Here is a 17,357-nt window from a genome sequence, read left to right on the forward strand (position 1 = left end):
TATACTGGTTTATACTGGTCTATACTGGTTTATAATGGTCTATACTGGTTTATTACTGGACTATACTGGTTTATACTGGTCTATACTGGTCTATACTGGTTTATACTGGTCTATACTGGTTTATACTGGTCTATACTGGTCTATACTGGTTTATACTGGTCTATACTGGTTTATACTGGTCTATACTGGTCTATACTGGTTTATTCTGGTCTATACTGGTTTATACTGGTTTATACTGGTTATATGGTCTATAATGGTCTTATATGGTTTATACTGGTCTATACTGGTTTATACTGGTCTATACTGGTTTATACTGGACTATACTGGTTTATACTGGTCTATACTGGTCTATACTGGTTTATACTGGTCTATACTGGTTTTATACTGGTCTATACTGGTCTATACTGGTTTATACTGGTCTATACTGGTTTATACTGGTCTATACTGGTTTATATGGTCTATGCTGGTCTATACTGGTTTATACTGGTCTATACTGGCCTATACTGGTCTATACTGGTTTATACTGGTCTATACTGGTTTATACTGGTCTATACTGGTTTATACTGGTCTATACTGGTCTATACTGGTTTATACTGGTCTATACTGGTTTATACTGGTCTATACTGGTCTATACTGGTTTATACTGGTCTATACTGGTTTATACTGGTCTATACTGGTTTATACTGGTCTATACTGGTCTATACTGGTTTATACTGGTCTATACTGGCCTATACTGGTCTATACTGGTTTATACTGGTCTATACTGGTCTATACTGGTTTATACTGGTCTATACTGGTCTATACTGGTCTATACTGGTCTATACTGGTTTATACTGGTCTATACTGGCCTATACTGGTCTATACTGGTTTATACTGGTCTATACTGGTTTATACTGGCCTATACTGGTTTATACTGGTCTATACTGGTCTATACTGGTTCATACTGGTCTATACTGGTTTATACTGGTCTATACTGGTCTATACTGGTTTATACTGGTCTATACTGGTTATACTGGTCTATACTGGTTTATACTGGTCTATACTGGTCTATACTGGTTTATACTGGTCTATACTGGCCTATACTGGTCTATACTGTTTATACTGGTTTATACTGGTCTATACTGGTTTATACTGGTCTATACTGGTCTATACTGGTTTATATGGTCTATACGGTTATACTGGTCATACTGGTTTATACTGGTTTATACTGGTCTATACTGGTTTATACTGGTCTATACTGGTTTATACTGGTTTATTCTGGTCTATACTGGTTTATACTGGTCTATACTGGTCATACTGGTCTATACTGGTTTATACTGGTATACTGGTCTATACTGGTTATACTGGTCTATATGGTCTATACTTGCCTATACGGTTTATACTGGTCTATACTGGTTTATACTGGTCTATACTGGTTATACTGGTCTTTACTGGTCATACTGGTTTTTATACTGGTTTATACTGGTCTATACTGGTTTATTCTGGTCTATATGGTTTATACTGGTCTATACTGGTTTATACTGGTCTATACTGGTCTATACTGATTTATACTGGTCTATACTGGTCTATACAGGTTTATACTGGTCTATACTAGTTTATACTGGTCTATACTGGTCTATACTGTTTCATACTTGGTCTATACTGGTTTATACTGGTTTATACTGTCTATACTGGTTTATACTGGTCTATACTGGTCTATACTTGGTTTTATACTGGTCTATACTGGTCTATACTGGTCTATACTGGTTTATACTGGTCTATACTGGTTTATACTGGTCTATACTGGTCTATACTGGTTTATTACTGGTCTATACTGTCTATACTGGTCTATACTGGTCTATACTGATTTATACTGGTCTATACTGGTTTATACTGGTCTTTACTGGTCTATACTGGTTTATACCTGGTTTATACTGTCTATACTGGTTTATTCTGGTCTATACTGGTTTATACTGGTCTATATGGTTTATACTGGTCTATACTGGTCTATACTGATTTATACTGGTCTATACTGGTCTATACAGGTTTATACTGGTCTATACTAGTATACTGGTCTATACTGGTCTATACTGTTTCATACTGGTCTATACTGGTTTATACTGTTTATACGGGTCTATACTGGTTATACTGGTTATACTGGTCTATACTGGTTTATACTGGTCTATACTGTTTATACTGGTCTATACTGGTTTATACTGGTCTATACTGGTCTATACTGATTTATACTGGTTATACTGGTTTGTACTGGTTTATACTGGTTTATACTGGTTTGTACTGGTCTATACTGGTTTAAACTGGTTATACTGGTCTATACGGTTTATACTACTGGTCTATACTGGTTTATACTGGTCTATACTGGTCTATACTGATTTATACTGGTCTATACTGGTCTATACAGGTTATACTGGTCTATATAGTTTATACTGGTCTATACTGGTCTATACTGTTCATACTGTCTATACTGGTTTATACTGGTTTATACTGGTCTATACTGGTTTATACTGGTCTATACTGGTCTATACTGGTTTATACTGGTCTATATGGTTTATACTGGTCTATACTGGTTTATACTGGTCTATACTGGTCTATGATTTATACTGGTCTATACTGGTCTATACAGGTTTATACTGGTTTATACTGGTCTATACTGGTTTATTGGTCTATACTGGTTTTATACTGGGTCTAACTGGTTTATACTGGTCTATATGGTCTATACTGATTTATACTGGTCTATACTGGTCTATACAGGTTTATACTGGTCTATACTAGTTTATACTGGTCTATACTGGTCTATACTGTTTCATACTGGTCTATACTGGTTATACTGGTTTATACTGGTCTATACTGGTTTATACTGGTCTATACTGGTCTATACTGGGTTTATACTGGTCTATACTGGTTTATACTGGTCTATACGGTTATACTGGTCTATACTGGTCTATACTGATTTATACTGGTTTATACTGGTTGTGTACTGGTTTATACTGGTTTATACTGGTTTGTACTGGTCTATACTGGTTTAAAACGGGTCTATACTGTTGTACTGGTCTATATCTATATATATATATATATATATATATATATATATATATATATATATACTGGTTTATACTGGTCTATACTGGTCTATACTGGTTTATACTGGTTTATACTGGTCTATACTGGTTTATACTGGTCTATACTGGTTTATACTGGTCTATACTGGTTTATACTGGTCTATACTGGTCTATACTTGCCTATACTGGTTTATACTGGTCTATACTGGTTTATACTGGTCTATACTGGTTTATATGGTCTTACTGGTCTATACTGGGTTTATACTGGTCTATACTGGTCTATACTGGTTTATACTGGTTTATACTGATTATACTGGTTTATACTGGTTTATACTGGTTTATACTGGTCTATACTGGTTTATACTGGTCTATACTGGTTTATACTGGTCTATACTGGTTTATACTGGTCTATACTGGTCTATACTTGCCTATACTGGTTTATACTGGTCTATACTGGTTTATACTGGTCTATACTGGTTTATACTGGTTTATACTGGTCTATACTGGTCTATACTGGTTTATACTGGTTTATACTGGTCTATACTGGTCTATACTGGTTTATACTGGTCTATACTGGTTTATACTGGTCTATACTGGTTTATACTGGTTTATACTGGTCTATACTGGTCTATACTGGTCTATACTGGTTTATACTGGTCTATACTGGTCTATACTGGTTTATACTGGTCTATATGGTCTATACTGATTTATACTGGTTTATACTGGTTTATACTGGTTTGTACTGGTTTATACTGGTTTATACTGGTTTATACTGGTCTATACTGGTCTATACTGGTCTATACTGGTTTATACTGGTCTATACTGGTCTATACTGGTTTATACTGGTCTATACTGGTCTATACTGATTTATACTGGTTTATACTGGTTTATACTGGTTTATACTGGTTTATACTGGTCTATACTGGTCTATACTGGTCTATACTGGTTTATACTGGTCTATACTGGTCTATACTGGTTTATACTGGTCTATACTGGTCTATACTGATTTATACTGGTTTATACTGGTTTATACTGGTTTGTACTGGTTTATACTGGTCTATACTGGTTTGTACTGGTCTATACTGGTTTATACTGGTCTATACTGGTTTGTATGGTCTATATCTATATATCTATATATATATATATATAATATATATATATATATATATATATATATATATACTGGTCTATACTGGTCTATACTGGTTTATACTGGTTTATACTGGTCTATACTGGTTTATTCTGGTTTATTCTGGTCTATACTGGTTTATACTGGTCTATACTGGTTTATACTGGCATATACTGGTTTATACTGGTCTATATCAATCAATCAATCAAATTTTATTTGTATAGCACATTTCAGCTACAAGGCATTTCAAAGTGCTTACATCATAAACACAAAAATACCAAGTTTTTTTTTTCCCCCTCTTTTTTTTCCCTTTTTCTTTTCTTCCCTTTTCTTTTTCCCCTTTTTTTCCCTCTTCTTTCCCTTTCTTCCCCCTTCCCTTTGACACGGAATTTAAGCGCCTGTTACCGCCGGACTCCGCCGTCCATTTAACCACGGGTATTCGCCGGGCCCCGTTGCCCACAACAGGAAAAAAAATAAAAAAATAAAAAAATTTACATACATATCCACAGAATCAAATTCATACATATAGGCATCAACTGGGCCTTTAAACCTTTGGTACTTAGTCAAGATATTATTTGACAAGGACTCCAACCTAGAATTTAGCTGATATTACATTTCAAATGAAACTCTAAACAGGTGTGTTTTTACTTGAGATTTAAAGGAAGTCAGGGTTTCCGCTGTTTTACAGTTTTCTGGAAGTTTGTTCCATATTTTTGGTCCATAGATGCTGAAAGCTGCTTCTCCTCTCTTGGTTTGGTTCTGAGGATGCAGATCAGACCAGAACCAGAAGACCTGAGAGGTCTGGAAGGTTGATACAACAACAGCAGATCTTTGATGTATTGTGGTGCTAAACCGTTCAGTGATTTATAAACTAACAACAGTATTTTAAAATCTATTCTTTGAGCTACAAGAAGCCAGTGGAGGGACTTTAAAACTGCTGTTATGTCTCTATCTTCCTGGTTTTAGTGAGAACAGGAGCAGCAGCTTCTGGATCAGCTGCAGCTGGAGGATTGATTAGTTGGACAGGCCTGTGAAGACGCTGTTACAATAATCAATGCGACTAAAGATAAACGCATGGATGAGTTTCTCTAGATCTGGCTGAGACATTAGTCCTCTAATCCTGGAGACGTTCTTCAGGTGATAGAAGGCCGATTTTGTTACTGTCTTTATGTGGCTCTGGAGGTTCAAGTCAGAGTCCATCACTACTCCCAGGTTTCGGGCCTGATCGCTAGTTTTTAGTTGTGATAACTGAAGCTGTGCATTGACTCTAGATCGTTCCTCTTTAGGTCCAAAAATAATGACTTCAGTTTTATTTTTGTTCAGTTGGAGAAAGTTTTGACACATCCACACATTTATCTGTTCTAAACATTTATTCAGTGATTGGATGGGGTCAAAGGTCACCTGGTGACATCGTAATGTAGAGCTGAGTGTCATCCGCATAGTTATGGTAGCTAATATTATTTCCTGTTATAACCTGAGCTAGTGGGAGAATAAAATATTAAATAAGAGGGGTCCTAGGATTGAACCTTGGGGTACCCCACATGTGACCTTTGACCTCTTTGATGAGAAGTTTCCAATTGAAACAAAGAAATCCCTGTTCTTTATGTAGGATTCAAACCAGTCGAGCACCGAACCGGAGAGTCCAACCCAACTCTCCAGTCCATTCAGTAATATGTCAAAAGCTGCACTGAGGTCCAACAGAACCAGCACCGTGGTTCTCCCACAGTCCGTATTTATATGAATATCATTGAATACTTTGACTAGGCCAGTCTCCGTGCTGTGGTGAGCACGAAAACCAGATTGGAAAGTGTCAAAGCAGTTGGTCATCATGAGGAAACTATTTAATTGTTTACAATTAAATTTTTTCAATAACTTTGCTGATGAATGGGAGGTCAGAGGTCAGAGGTCGGCCTGTAATTCTGCAATAGTGATTTGTCCAGGCTGTTCTTTTTTAGCAGTGGTTTGATGACTGCTGTTTTCAAAGCCTGGGGGAAAACACCTGATGTAAGCGATGAGTTACTATTTGGATCAGATCAGTAGCAATAACAAGCAGGACTTTCTTAAAGAAATGTGTGGGAAGGACATCCAGACAGCAGGAGCTTGAACTTAATTGACTTATAATTTCTTCTAGGGTTTTATAATGAAGTAGTTGAAAATGGGTCATTTTTCCTGTATTTGTTTTGTTTTGGTACAGTGGTTCTGGCTTTGAAGTTAATGTGCAGATTAATCCTCTGATTTTTGGATTTTCTCTGAAAAGAAATCAGAAAACTTGTTACAGGCTGCATTAGATTGGAGTTCAGGTGGAAACGTCACAGGAGGGTTTGTGAGCCTGTCAACTGTTGCAAATAAAGTTCCAGCATTATTGATGTTTTTCTTTATGACATCTGCAAAGAAAGCCTCCCTTGCATGTTTTAGTGTTAAGTGACAGTTACGTAGTCTTTCTTTATAGATGTCATGATGAACGTGAAGTTGAGTTTTACGCCATTTTGGTTCTGCCCTGCGGCAGACTTGTCTTGCAGACCGAACTATTTGTGCTTTTCTCCATGGAGATTTCTTTCTACCAGACACAACATTTACTTTAATTGGAGCAATGGAATCAATGATATATGAAACTTTAGACTGAAAATCATCTAACAACTGATCTACATCATTACAGCTTAAGGGTGAGGAGGAAGAGTAGATTTGATTAAATGTTTTCTGTGAAAGAACGTTTTGTGACAGCAGCTGTTTGTCCAAGTGGGTCAAAGAATAAAGAACCTTCATAGATAACAGCAAAGTGATCCGACAGGCGACATCAGTTACAGAGACATTGGAAATATTCACACCCTTACTGATAACCAGGTCCAGTGTGTGTCCTTGAGTGTGTGTTGCTTGTTTGACGTGTTAAACCAAAATTTTCTAAAATATCAGAGAGCTTTTTTGCTCCTCTGTCTTGGGGTTTGTCCACATGAATGTTGAAATCACCAACAATTATTAAACAATCATAATCAATGCATATGAGAGATAAAAGATCATTCAAGTCAGTGAAGAAATTTTCCACATATGCTGGAGTTTTGTATAAAGTTAGTGTCAAAGTTCGTTTGAAGCCTTTAACCTGAATTCCAAGATACTCAAAAGAACTGAAATGACCCAAAGACATTTTACTACAGTTTATGGTATTTTTAAATATAGAAGCCACGCCTCCTCCTTTTTTATGTTTTCTATTCTCACTTAAAAAATTGTAGTCAGGAGGCGCTGATTCAATGAGTACAATTTGGTCATTATCGTCATTCAACCATGTTTCTGTCAGAAACATCAACATTATACTCAGTGATGAAATCATTAATTAACAGAGCTTTAGCACAGAGTGATCTGATATTTAAAAGAGCTACTTTAAGTGGCTTGGAGGCCAAAAGATTTTCAGTCTGAGGTTCCTTTAGGCAGGGGATCACTCTGAGGTTTGAATTAGGACCGCTGTGTTTCATATTTCTGGTTTTTGTAAATTTTCTTGTAGTGATCCGGACAGGTAATGTCCTGTTCTGCATTTCCAGGGGGCCAGATGCATTCTGGAGGAAGACGGGTGTAAAGATAATATCTGGTCCCCGGCCTCAGACCTCAGGAACACAGAGTGATGGATCCTCTGGGAAGTCAGGGGCAGGTTGCTTAAATGTAGTGAGGTCTGCTACGTGAGTGCTAAGGAGAGACGTGCCGAGGCAAACCTGTTGATTCATTCCATCTGTAAATTTAAGAAACTCTGGTCCGGAAGACATTTCTTCATTGGTATCCATTGAATCCTGTGAATGATTGGAGGAGCAGAGAGGGAGGGGGGAAGGAGCGAGGGAAGCAGTCGCTCCATCTCCAGTCGATTTATCAGCTTGTTTTGGAATATCGTGCTCCTGATCCGGGGAGCGTTCCATCCTGGTCAGACATCCTTGAGCCTGTTCTTCTGACGCGATGATCCTGTTGCTGTCCTTGTTGATAAAATAAAAAAGGTTTGCAGTGAGTAGCTTTATCCCATGTTTATTAAGATTGCGTCCTCCTCTTCCAAAAAGGAGAAAGCTCTGCCAATAGATCCAGAGGTTATCATGAAGGTCACTGAGCTGGTAGAGCAGCTTTTAATCAGCCATTTGTTGATCGTGAGCAGCCTGGAGTGTTTTTCGTCTCCCTATTGAGGTGATGGAATGGACCACTGAGAAATAACTTCATTCTCAGTTTTCCCATAGTGTCCAGAAGAATGTTAAAGTCCTTTTTCAGAATCTCAGACTTTTGCTTTGCCAGATCGTTGGCTCCAACATGCACAACTAAAGTCTGAATATCTGGCTGATCAGTGGTTAGAGAGAGCAGTTTGTTGGTTAAATCAGATACAGTGTCACCAGGAAAATACATCACTCTTGTTTTCCTGGGATTGCAAACGTCACTGATTCCCTTTACTGCCTCATCTCCAACAACAAGCACTTTTGGGATACCTTTAGTTTTCCTGGTGGTCGCTTTGTCCTTTGGAGCTTTGGGGGATCGATATGTTGGTCTTGCCTCACTGTTGATGTTTGAAGGCGAAGTTTCACTCAGAGGCTCAGGCTGGAGTGCAGAAAATCTGTTTTTCAGTGGGATTGGCACCCAGAGCGTTCCAGGGTGAGCTGCTCGGTGCAGGGCGCACGACCTCTCCGTTGATTTGAGGAAGGGTTGTTTCATTTCCACAGGCAGCGTTGATCTCAAAGTTCACCTCCAGTAGTTTGATCTTCATTTCTATAAACTGAAGTCGTTGTAAAATGCTGCTCATGTCCTTGGGGTCAATCGGAGGCATTTTGCCCTGGTTTAACTTGGAGGTAAAGAAAAGTAAGTAAAAATAACAATAAAAGTAAGAAAATCCCCCAGTCCTTAGGTTAGTAGTAATCCAGTTAAAATGTCAATAATGTAAATATAACTATAAAAACTGTCGCTTTAAAAAGTAATTCGCAGGCAGAGTTATCAGGAAGGACGAGAGAGAGCAGGATAAGCTGTTCCTCCTTCGGCAGTCAGAGCGTTTTTCCCCTATACTGGTTTATACTGGTCTATACTGGCCTATACTGGTTTATACTGGTCTATACTGGCCTATACTGGTTTATACTGTTCTATACTGGCCTATACTGGTTTATACTGGTCTATACTGGCCTATACTGGTTTATACTGGTCTATACTGGCCTATACTGGTTTATACTGTTCTATACTGGCCTATACTGGTTTATACTGGTCTATACTGGTTTATACTGGTCTATACTGTTCTATACTGGTTTATACTGGTTTATACTGGTCTATACTGTGTTATGATGGTTTTGACCGGCAGCTTCAGTACTGAGACACATTCACACCCAGACCCTGGTAGACTGGTTAAGGTTAAGACCAGTTCAGACCAGCTCTCTGAACTTGTCTGAACTGGTAGAAACATAGCAAAAAATCCAGAACTATTATAAAAATCAAGAAGGTTAAAACTGATCTCTGATTGGCTACAAAGACAGCGAACATCATATGACTTCCTGTCTGTTAGAAAATAAGTTCCTGTTTGTTTTGTCCAAATGAAGAAGCAGTTGGACAAAATTAAATATAAAATGTAAATATAATATATAATAGTAAACAACAGTCTCATCAGCATAGAGACGAACAAATGTTTCAGTTCTGAGCTTTGATGTTCCTGAAAAGGATTGTTGAGGTTCTCCGTTTGGATCTCATCCATGTGGTTCATCCATGTCCATCTGCAGCTCCACCACTAGGTGGCACTGGGCTGTTGTGAGGAAGTTGATGTGTTTGTGATGTCATCAGATAAAGGTGGCGGTACAAGCAGACAGAAACTGCGTCCGATCCTACAGACCGCCGGTTCAGTCCAGCAACTTCAACACTCTGAGTTTGGTTCTGAAGACTTCCCGTCCAAACAACCTGCTGTTCTACCTGGGCAGCAACACCACAGTATGACCACACACACACACACACACACACACACACACACACACACACACACGCGCACACACACACACACAGACTTACACACACACACACAAACACACTCACACACGCACACAAACACACACTCACACACACACACACAAACACACACACACAGACTTACACTCACACACACACTCTCACACACACACACACACACACACACACACAAACACACACACCCACGTCAGGATTCATTCTGCGACCTGAACCTGCTGTGTTGTTGGTTCAGGTGGACTTCCTGGCAGTAGAGATGCATCATGGGAAGGTTTCCTTGCTGTGGAACTTGGGTTCTGGAACAACCCGCCTGCAGTTTCCTGAAACAGACATTAACAACAACCGATGGACCAAAATCAACGCTACACGGTAGAAAACCTCTGAACATCATCAGCCAGACAGAAGGACTCAGAATACACATTCTGAGTCCTTCTGTCTGGCTGATGATGTCATCTGTGATGTCATCAGGTTCGGGGCGCACTGCTCTCTGTCCGTCCAACAGCTGGACTCTGGGTCGGTTCCTCTGCCGGCGGTGACCTCCTCTTCTCCAGGATCATCGCGAGTTTTGGACATTGACAGAAACACGGTGATTCACATCGGAGGAATGGGAGCCGTCACTCAGGTAGCCCTCCGTCAGGTGGACAGGTGTGTGTGTGAGGACTGTCCGGTGATGACTGCGTGTGTCACGGCAGCGTCCTGCAGGGCTGCACTCGTCCTCCTTCCAGGGATGTCTGGGGGAAGCTTCGCTTAATGAGCGGAATATCGGCCTGTGGAGCTACGTCAGTCGGGAGGGCCGGTGTGGCGGCTGCTTCAGCAGGTAGACTTCAGATCAGCACAACGTGCTTACAGACACCGAGCTCCTTCTCACCTGTCTCCGTCCACCTGCATGTGTCCCAGTCCCCAAGCAGAGGAGACATCTTTCTACTTTGACGGCTCTGGGTTCTCTGTGGTCCACAAGTCTTTGAAAGCTACGTCCACCTCCATTGTCCTGCTGTTTAAGACTCTGTCTCCAGGTGGACTGCTGCTCTACCTGGCCTCCAACAACACGGTACCACACACACACACACACACACCACACACACACATCACAGGCTTTCACTCTGGAGGGACACACACAAAGACTTCACTTCCTGTTTCCATCAGAGGGACTTCCTGTCTCTAGAACTGGTTGAGGGTCATGTCCGTCTGGCGTTTGACCTGGGGTCAGGCGCTCTGGTCCAGACCTCCAACAGGAAGTACAACACTGGAGTTTGGTTCAAGGTCACCCTGCAGAGGAACAAGCGCAAAGGTAGATCCAGGAACGAAGCAGCTGACTGCTTCAGGTGGACGTCCGTCCCGCTGACTGTGGACTCTGGCTGTGTCCAGGTTACCTGTCCGTCATGGCGGCAGGCCAATCATCGGAGAAGGAGGTGTTGGAGGGCGAGTCTCCAGGAACTGCTTCGGACCTGAACCGCTATGACCTCGACCCCATCTACATCGGAGGGTTTCCTTCATCCAGAGCAATCAGGTCGGTGAGCTGAAGATCACACGAGACGACGTCCTTTCTGTCCTCACCTGGCTGTCTCTGTGCTTGCTAGGCGACAGGTGACGTCCCGGGCATACGCTGGCTGTATAAAGAACGTAGAGATTGCTCGATCGAACTTTGACCTGCTGAAGGACGCATTCGGGGTCCGGAAGGGTTGCGTTCTGAAGGTACCTGGACCCGATCAGGTTCCTTAAGGAGTCCCTCGCAGGCCAATCAGGGATCAATAATTGATCTGTTGTTTATCACCAGGCGGTGCGGAGCGTCTCTCTCTTGTCTGGGGGTTTCGTCCAGATCGCTGCGCCGTCATTCGGTCAGGAGGCGGAGCTTCTCTTCACCTTCTCCTCCAACAACCAATCAGGACTGTTGCTGGTGGCCTTCAGTGACGACCGACAGGTGAGACCCGCTCAGGTGAGACCCGCTCAGGTGAGACCCGCTCAGGTGAGACCCGCTCAGGTCATGTGATGCACCAGTGATGCAGTGTGGTCACCTGCTGTCCGCTCTGTCCACAGTACTTCCTGTCCCTTCACCTGGTCTCAGGTGGCGTGGAGGCGGAGCTAGGGGACGTGGGCGGAGCCAGTCGGAAGGTCAAAGTGTTGAAGTCTGGTGGTGGATCATTCGGTGATGGAAGCGAACACTCGGTTGTTATAACTGTCAATAAGAAGTATGTGTTGCCATAGAAACAATCCCCTGCACTTGCCGACGGTCGCACCTGAACGAGCCTCGTCTCCGTCTCCAGGTCTCTGTCCCTCCAGGTGGACGATGAGCACCTGAAGTCTGCATCCCTGAAGCCTGGAGGCTTTTCTCGGCTGACTCCTTCCTCTCTCTTCATTGGTGGGCTCCCGCCGGAGAGCGAGTCCCGTCTGCCAATCAGACTGCGAGTTTTATCCCAGCGCTTCAGGGGCTGCATCCACCACCTGGTGGTGGGCGGAGCGTGAGTCTTTGTCCCGCATCGATCCGCCGCCCGCTGTCTCTGATTGGCTAATGGTTTTGGTCTGCAGGCTTGTGGACCTATCGGTTCCAGTCAGGTACAAGGGGGCGGAGCTTAACAGCTGCCTGTTGGGGGCTGTGCTTCCTGATGACCCGGACGTTGAGTCTACGCCTGCACGCGTGCCTTTAACTCCGCCCACACACCTGAGCGCCCTGACAGCTGCAGCGCTAACAGTAAGCACCATGTTTAGCGATGCAGATTGAGCTGCGTGCTGATTGGTCGGTGATCTAAGGTAGGTGATTGGTTTGTGTTGAAGTGTGCGGCGGAGCAGGAATCGTCCTTCCTGCCGTCGGCGGCGCAGTTCGGTTCGTCCAGCCACAGTCACATGACCTTCCTCATCGACCCCGGCGCCTTCAGGAAGAGGTTGGTCTCCATGACGCCAGGGTGGAGGGGTTTGGGCTGCGTCCCCAGATTCTCTGATGCCGCTCTGCCGTGTCGTGTCTCTTGGTCGTCAGTGTGTCGGTGAGGTTGTCGGTTCGAAGCCGGGCTCTGGACGGCCTCATGCTCCTCCTGTCCGACTCCAAGCAGATGGACTTTGTCGTCCTCGGTCTGAGAGGGGGACGGGTCAGGCTGTCCGCCGACCTGGGGAAAGGCCCAGCCTCCGTCCTGTCCGCCACTGTCAACGATGGACACTGGCACTCTGTGAGTCAATCTCCAGAGGACATCTTCAGGGTCCAGAGCTGGACCGGGATCTGAACCCTGTCCCTCCGTCTCTCAGGTGAGCGCCGAGGTGAGCCGGAGGTCCGTGTCCCTGACGGTGGACGGCTCCCGTCCCACCACCGCCTCAATCAAAGGACACCACATAGACGTGGACAGGACGCTGTTCCTCGGAGGGATTCCTCCTGGTGTGAACGGCCGGAGGATCGGCGTAAGTCTCCTCATGACATCACACACTTTACACCAATCAAGAGCCAGCAGAGGAGAGATCGTCTACCGCAGCAGACCAAGTGAGCTGGACCTGACTGAAGCTGTCCCCATGTCTGTCCCTCAGGTCAGCAGCAGTCTCCCAGGTTGTCTTCGGTCAGTCAGTCTCAACGGTACCGTGCTGGATTTGTCCAAGCCGTTCTCACAGCATGATGTCACTTCCTGCTTCACCAAGGATCAGATAGGAAGTTATTTCAACGGCAGTGGACACGCTGAGCTCAGTGAGTCCTTCTTCATCTGCTGGGTGGAGTAGCAGAGGACAGTACACGGTGTCTCTGGTTGGATGGGTTGGTGGGGTGGCTTCGGTCCTGAGCAAGCGGCCAGGTGAGCCTCTGTTTGTTCCCGCAGTGCATGATGGGTATAAGGTTGGCGCTGACATGGCGGTGTCTCTGGAGTTCCGGACCAGCCAATCAGAAGGCGTCTTCCTGGGCATCAGCAGCGCCAAGGTGGACGCTGTCGGCCTGGAGATGGTGGACGGACAGGTGAGCCCGAGCGGCTAAGGTGAAGACAGGTGAAGCCATGGTAACGGCGCTCAGGTGAGGCCCGTCTCTCCTCAGGTGGCGTTCAACGTGAACAACGGGGCGGGACGCGTGGCGCTGCGCTCCACAGGCCCGGTGCTCTGCGACGGACGCTGGCACCACCTGGTGGCCAGAAAGACGAAGCACGGCTTGACGCTGAGCGTGGATGGGACGCAGTACAGCGCCGCTAACCCCTACCCACAATCCACCTCTGCCGAGACCAACAACCCCGTCTACCTGGGCGGGGCTCCAGGTGAGAGCAGCTGCTGAACACCAGGTTCTGACCCGTTTCTGTGGGTTCTGGTTCTGAACAGTGATGTCAGGATTACGAGTAATCTAACAGGTTACCATTTCAAATCCAGTATTCTGATTAAAGTCACTTATCAAAATAACTATGTTGAAATTTTCTATTGTGATTTAATTATTTTTCCTCATGGCGTCATGAGAAGTCGCCGCCGTTTCTATGACATCATCAGCAGTGACAGAAGCACATTTTGCCTCTCAAAACAGGAAGTACTTGGAGTTTCTGTGGCCAAGTCCCATTATTGATTCTAAGCAGTTTTGTGCTCAGTTTTCGTTTGGGTTATATAGTCAGAGACAAAATGTGTCTGACATGCAGGCTCTTCCTGTCCATCGTTTCCTGCATCATCCATCCTGGAGAGTCTTTGTTAATGTCAATATATCTGCTGTGAAAATATTAAAACTGCAAACATCAAGACTAATATGAACAGCAATAAACGTTAAAACAGCCACGAAAATCTGTGCCGCCATCTGAGTTGAAGAACCGCAGGAGCAGCGCTGCTCCTCCTGCTCCTCCTGCTCCTCCTGCTCCTCTGCGCTGCAACACCAAACACAAATTACTAAAGGTTTTTCTGTATCAGAACCATTAAACAATCTCCCCTTCATTGTTGATGTTACATTATGAAATAATTTCCAATTAATTATTGGCAAAGATCAATGTGGTTTTCACAGGAGTGTTGTTAGTGCAAAATGGATCAATGACATCATTGATCCATTTCTATAACAATGTGGGACTCAACCAGTCGGATCCCAGCAGCTCAGCAAACATTTTGGAGGGAAAACTTCAAACAACTTTAAAGGGCGACAGTTTAATTCTAACAAACCTCAAGTTTTTTAAAACACATAAAGACATTTAACATTATAATTTATGCAGCACAAAAAGTGTGAGAACCATTATGAACATTATGAGCATCACTAAGAGTGGGAGCAGCATTAGCACATCTTACCAGCTGCTGCAGCTTCTGCTTGCAGAGCTGCTGCAGCTGCCTGACAGAACCCTCTGTGTGCGACACCAATAATCGTCCCCCCAGAACAACACCAGGAACCAAAAAAACAGACATGTCAACAAAAAAGGTTCATAATTACAGGTCCTTCTCAAAATATTAGCATATTTGATACAGTTCATTATTGTCCATAATGTAATGATAGAAATGTAACCTTCATATATTTTAGAGTCATTGCACACTAACTGAAATATTTCAGGTTCTTTATTGTCTTAATACAGATGATTGTGGCAAACAGTTCATGAAATCCCAAAATTCCTATCTTACAAAAAATAGCATATTTCATCGTACCAATAAAAGAAAAGTGTTTTGGTCGGGAATCCTTTTGCAGAAATGACTGCTTCAGTGCTGCGTGGCATGCAGGCATCAGCAGCCTGTTATGGAGGCCCAGGATGCTTCGATAGCCTTTAGCTCATCCACAGTGTTGGGTCTTGCGTCTCTCAACTTTCTCTTCCCAATATCCCACAGATTGTCTGTGGGGTTCAGGTCAGGAGAGTCGGCAGACCAATAGAGCACAGTGACGGCCAGTAAACCATCTGCCAGTGGTTTTGGCACAGAGAGCAGGTGCCAGGTCATGCTGAAAATGAAATCTTCATCTCCATAAAGTTTTTCAGCAGAAGTGCTCCAAAATCTCCTGATAGAGAGCTGCATTGACCCTGGCCTTGATAAAACACGGTGGACCAACACCAGCAGCTGACATGGCATCCCAGACCATCACTGACTGGGTACTTGATACTGGACTTCTGGCATTTTGGAAATTCCTTCTCCTCAGTCTTCCTCCAGACTCTGGCACCTTGATTTCCGAATGAGATGCTAAATTTGCTTTCATCTGAAAAAAGTACATTGGACCACTGAGCAGCAGTCCAGTGCTGCTCCTCTGTAGCCCAGGTCAGGCGCTTCTGCTGCTGTTTCTGGTTCTGATCTGGGGAATGCAGCGCCTGCAGCCCATTTCCTGCATGCGCCTGTAGCCCATTTCCTGCATGCGCCTGTGCACGGTGGCTCTGGATGTTTCTACTCCAGACTCAGTCCACTGCTTCCACATGTCCCCAAGGTCTGGAATCGGCCCTTCTCCACAATCTTCCTCAGGGTCAGCTCTTCTCGATGTGCAGCGTTTTCTGCCACACTATTTCCTTCCCACTGAGGTGCCTTGATACAGCACTCTGGGATCAGCCTGTTCGTTCAGAAATGTCTTTCTGTGTCTTTCCCTCTTGCTTGAGGGTGTCAGTGTTGGCCTTCTGGCCAGCAGTCAGGTCAGCAGTCTGACTTATGATTGGAGTTTTGAGTGATGAACCAGGCTGGGAGTTTTAAAGGTCTCAGGAATCTTTTGAAGGTGTTTAGAGTTCATTCATTGATTCAGATGATCAGGTTCATAGCTCCTTTACAGACCCTTTTCATGATATGCTAATTTTTGTTTTTCATGAGCTGTTTGCCAAAATCATCTGTATTAAGACAATAAAGGATCTGAAATATTTCAGTTAGTGTGCAATGAATCTAAAATATGAATGTTAAATTTTTATCATTACATTATGGACAATAATGAACTTTATCACAATATGCTAATATTTTGAGAAGGACCCGTAATTATAAAAAATAAATAGATAAAATCAGCTCAGCTACAGCAGCAGGTGCTGAAAGGAACTAAAAAGTTACTTTCAATGTAACTTAGTTAAGTAACTTTCCCATCACTGGTTCTGACCCGTTTGTCTCCCTCCTCCAGCCGCCGTGAAGCAGAACTGCCTGACCATCCGCTCCGGGTTCAGAGGTTGCCTGAGGAACCTGCGGCTCGCCCGCTCTCACCTGACCCTCCCTCTCCACCTGAGCTCCGCCCACTTCCTGTCGGGCGTGACGCTAGACTCCTGCCCTGCCTCGTAGTGATCGTAGCCGTGGTGATGTCATCTCAGGTTGATTTAATTAAAGCTGATGTCATCATGATGTAATCAGACAAAAAAATAAACCAGAGAAGA

The 17,357-nt window shown here is 43.6% G+C and overlaps 1 protein-coding gene across 3 annotated transcripts; it reads left to right on the top strand.

Annotated features, from left to right (window-relative positions):
- Positions 1-9,883: 9,883 nt before the first annotated feature.
- On the top strand, positions 9,884-17,354 carry LOC129357020 (laminin subunit alpha-1-like). 3 transcript variants are annotated; one of them, XM_055026544.1, is made up of 19 exons: positions 9,884-10,101; positions 10,370-10,503; positions 10,603-10,756; positions 10,827-10,951; positions 11,032-11,182; positions 11,278-11,422; positions 11,500-11,641; positions 11,712-11,826; positions 11,909-12,082; positions 12,169-12,320; positions 12,396-12,590; positions 12,658-12,820; positions 12,904-13,010; positions 13,103-13,289; positions 13,366-13,515; positions 13,639-13,792; positions 13,920-14,053; positions 14,129-14,342; positions 17,111-17,354. In XM_055026544.1, the coding sequence occupies exons 2-19, from the start codon at positions 10,391-10,393 to the stop codon at positions 17,263-17,265; spliced, it is 2,730 nt and encodes a 909-aa protein (XP_054882519.1). In that variant the 5' UTR covers positions 9,884-10,101; positions 10,370-10,390; the 3' UTR covers positions 17,266-17,354. The 3 variants fall into 3 exon arrangements, with proteins under 3 accessions (XP_054882519.1, XP_054882520.1, XP_054882522.1); XM_055026545.1 differs by having other exon boundaries at positions 11,909-12,067; XM_055026547.1 differs by having other exon boundaries at positions 11,909-12,052.
- Positions 17,355-17,357: the final 3 nt, after the last annotated feature.

This window comes from Poeciliopsis prolifica, unplaced genomic scaffold (genome assembly GCF_027474105.1).
Source record: "Poeciliopsis prolifica strain line A6 unplaced genomic scaffold, Auburn_PproV2 SCAFFOLD219, whole genome shotgun sequence".
Lineage (NCBI taxonomy): Eukaryota > Metazoa > Chordata > Actinopteri > Cyprinodontiformes > Poeciliidae > Poeciliopsis > Poeciliopsis prolifica.

What these genes read in the sequence shown, in the direction of transcription:
- LOC129357020 (XM_055026544.1), top strand. Translation starts at nt 10,391, where the DNA reads ATGCATCATGGGAAGGTTTCCTTGCTGTGGAACTTGGGTTCTGGAACA. An exon ending in GTTATAACTGTCAATAAGAA is followed by an intron (nt 12,321 to 12,395) that starts GTATGTGTTGCC and finishes CTCCGTCTCCAG; the next exon opens with GTCTCTGTCCCTCCAGGTGG. An exon ending in TGGAGATGGTGGACGGACAG is followed by an intron (nt 14,054 to 14,128) that starts GTGAGCCCGAGC and finishes GTCTCTCCTCAG; the next exon opens with GTGGCGTTCAACGTGAACAA.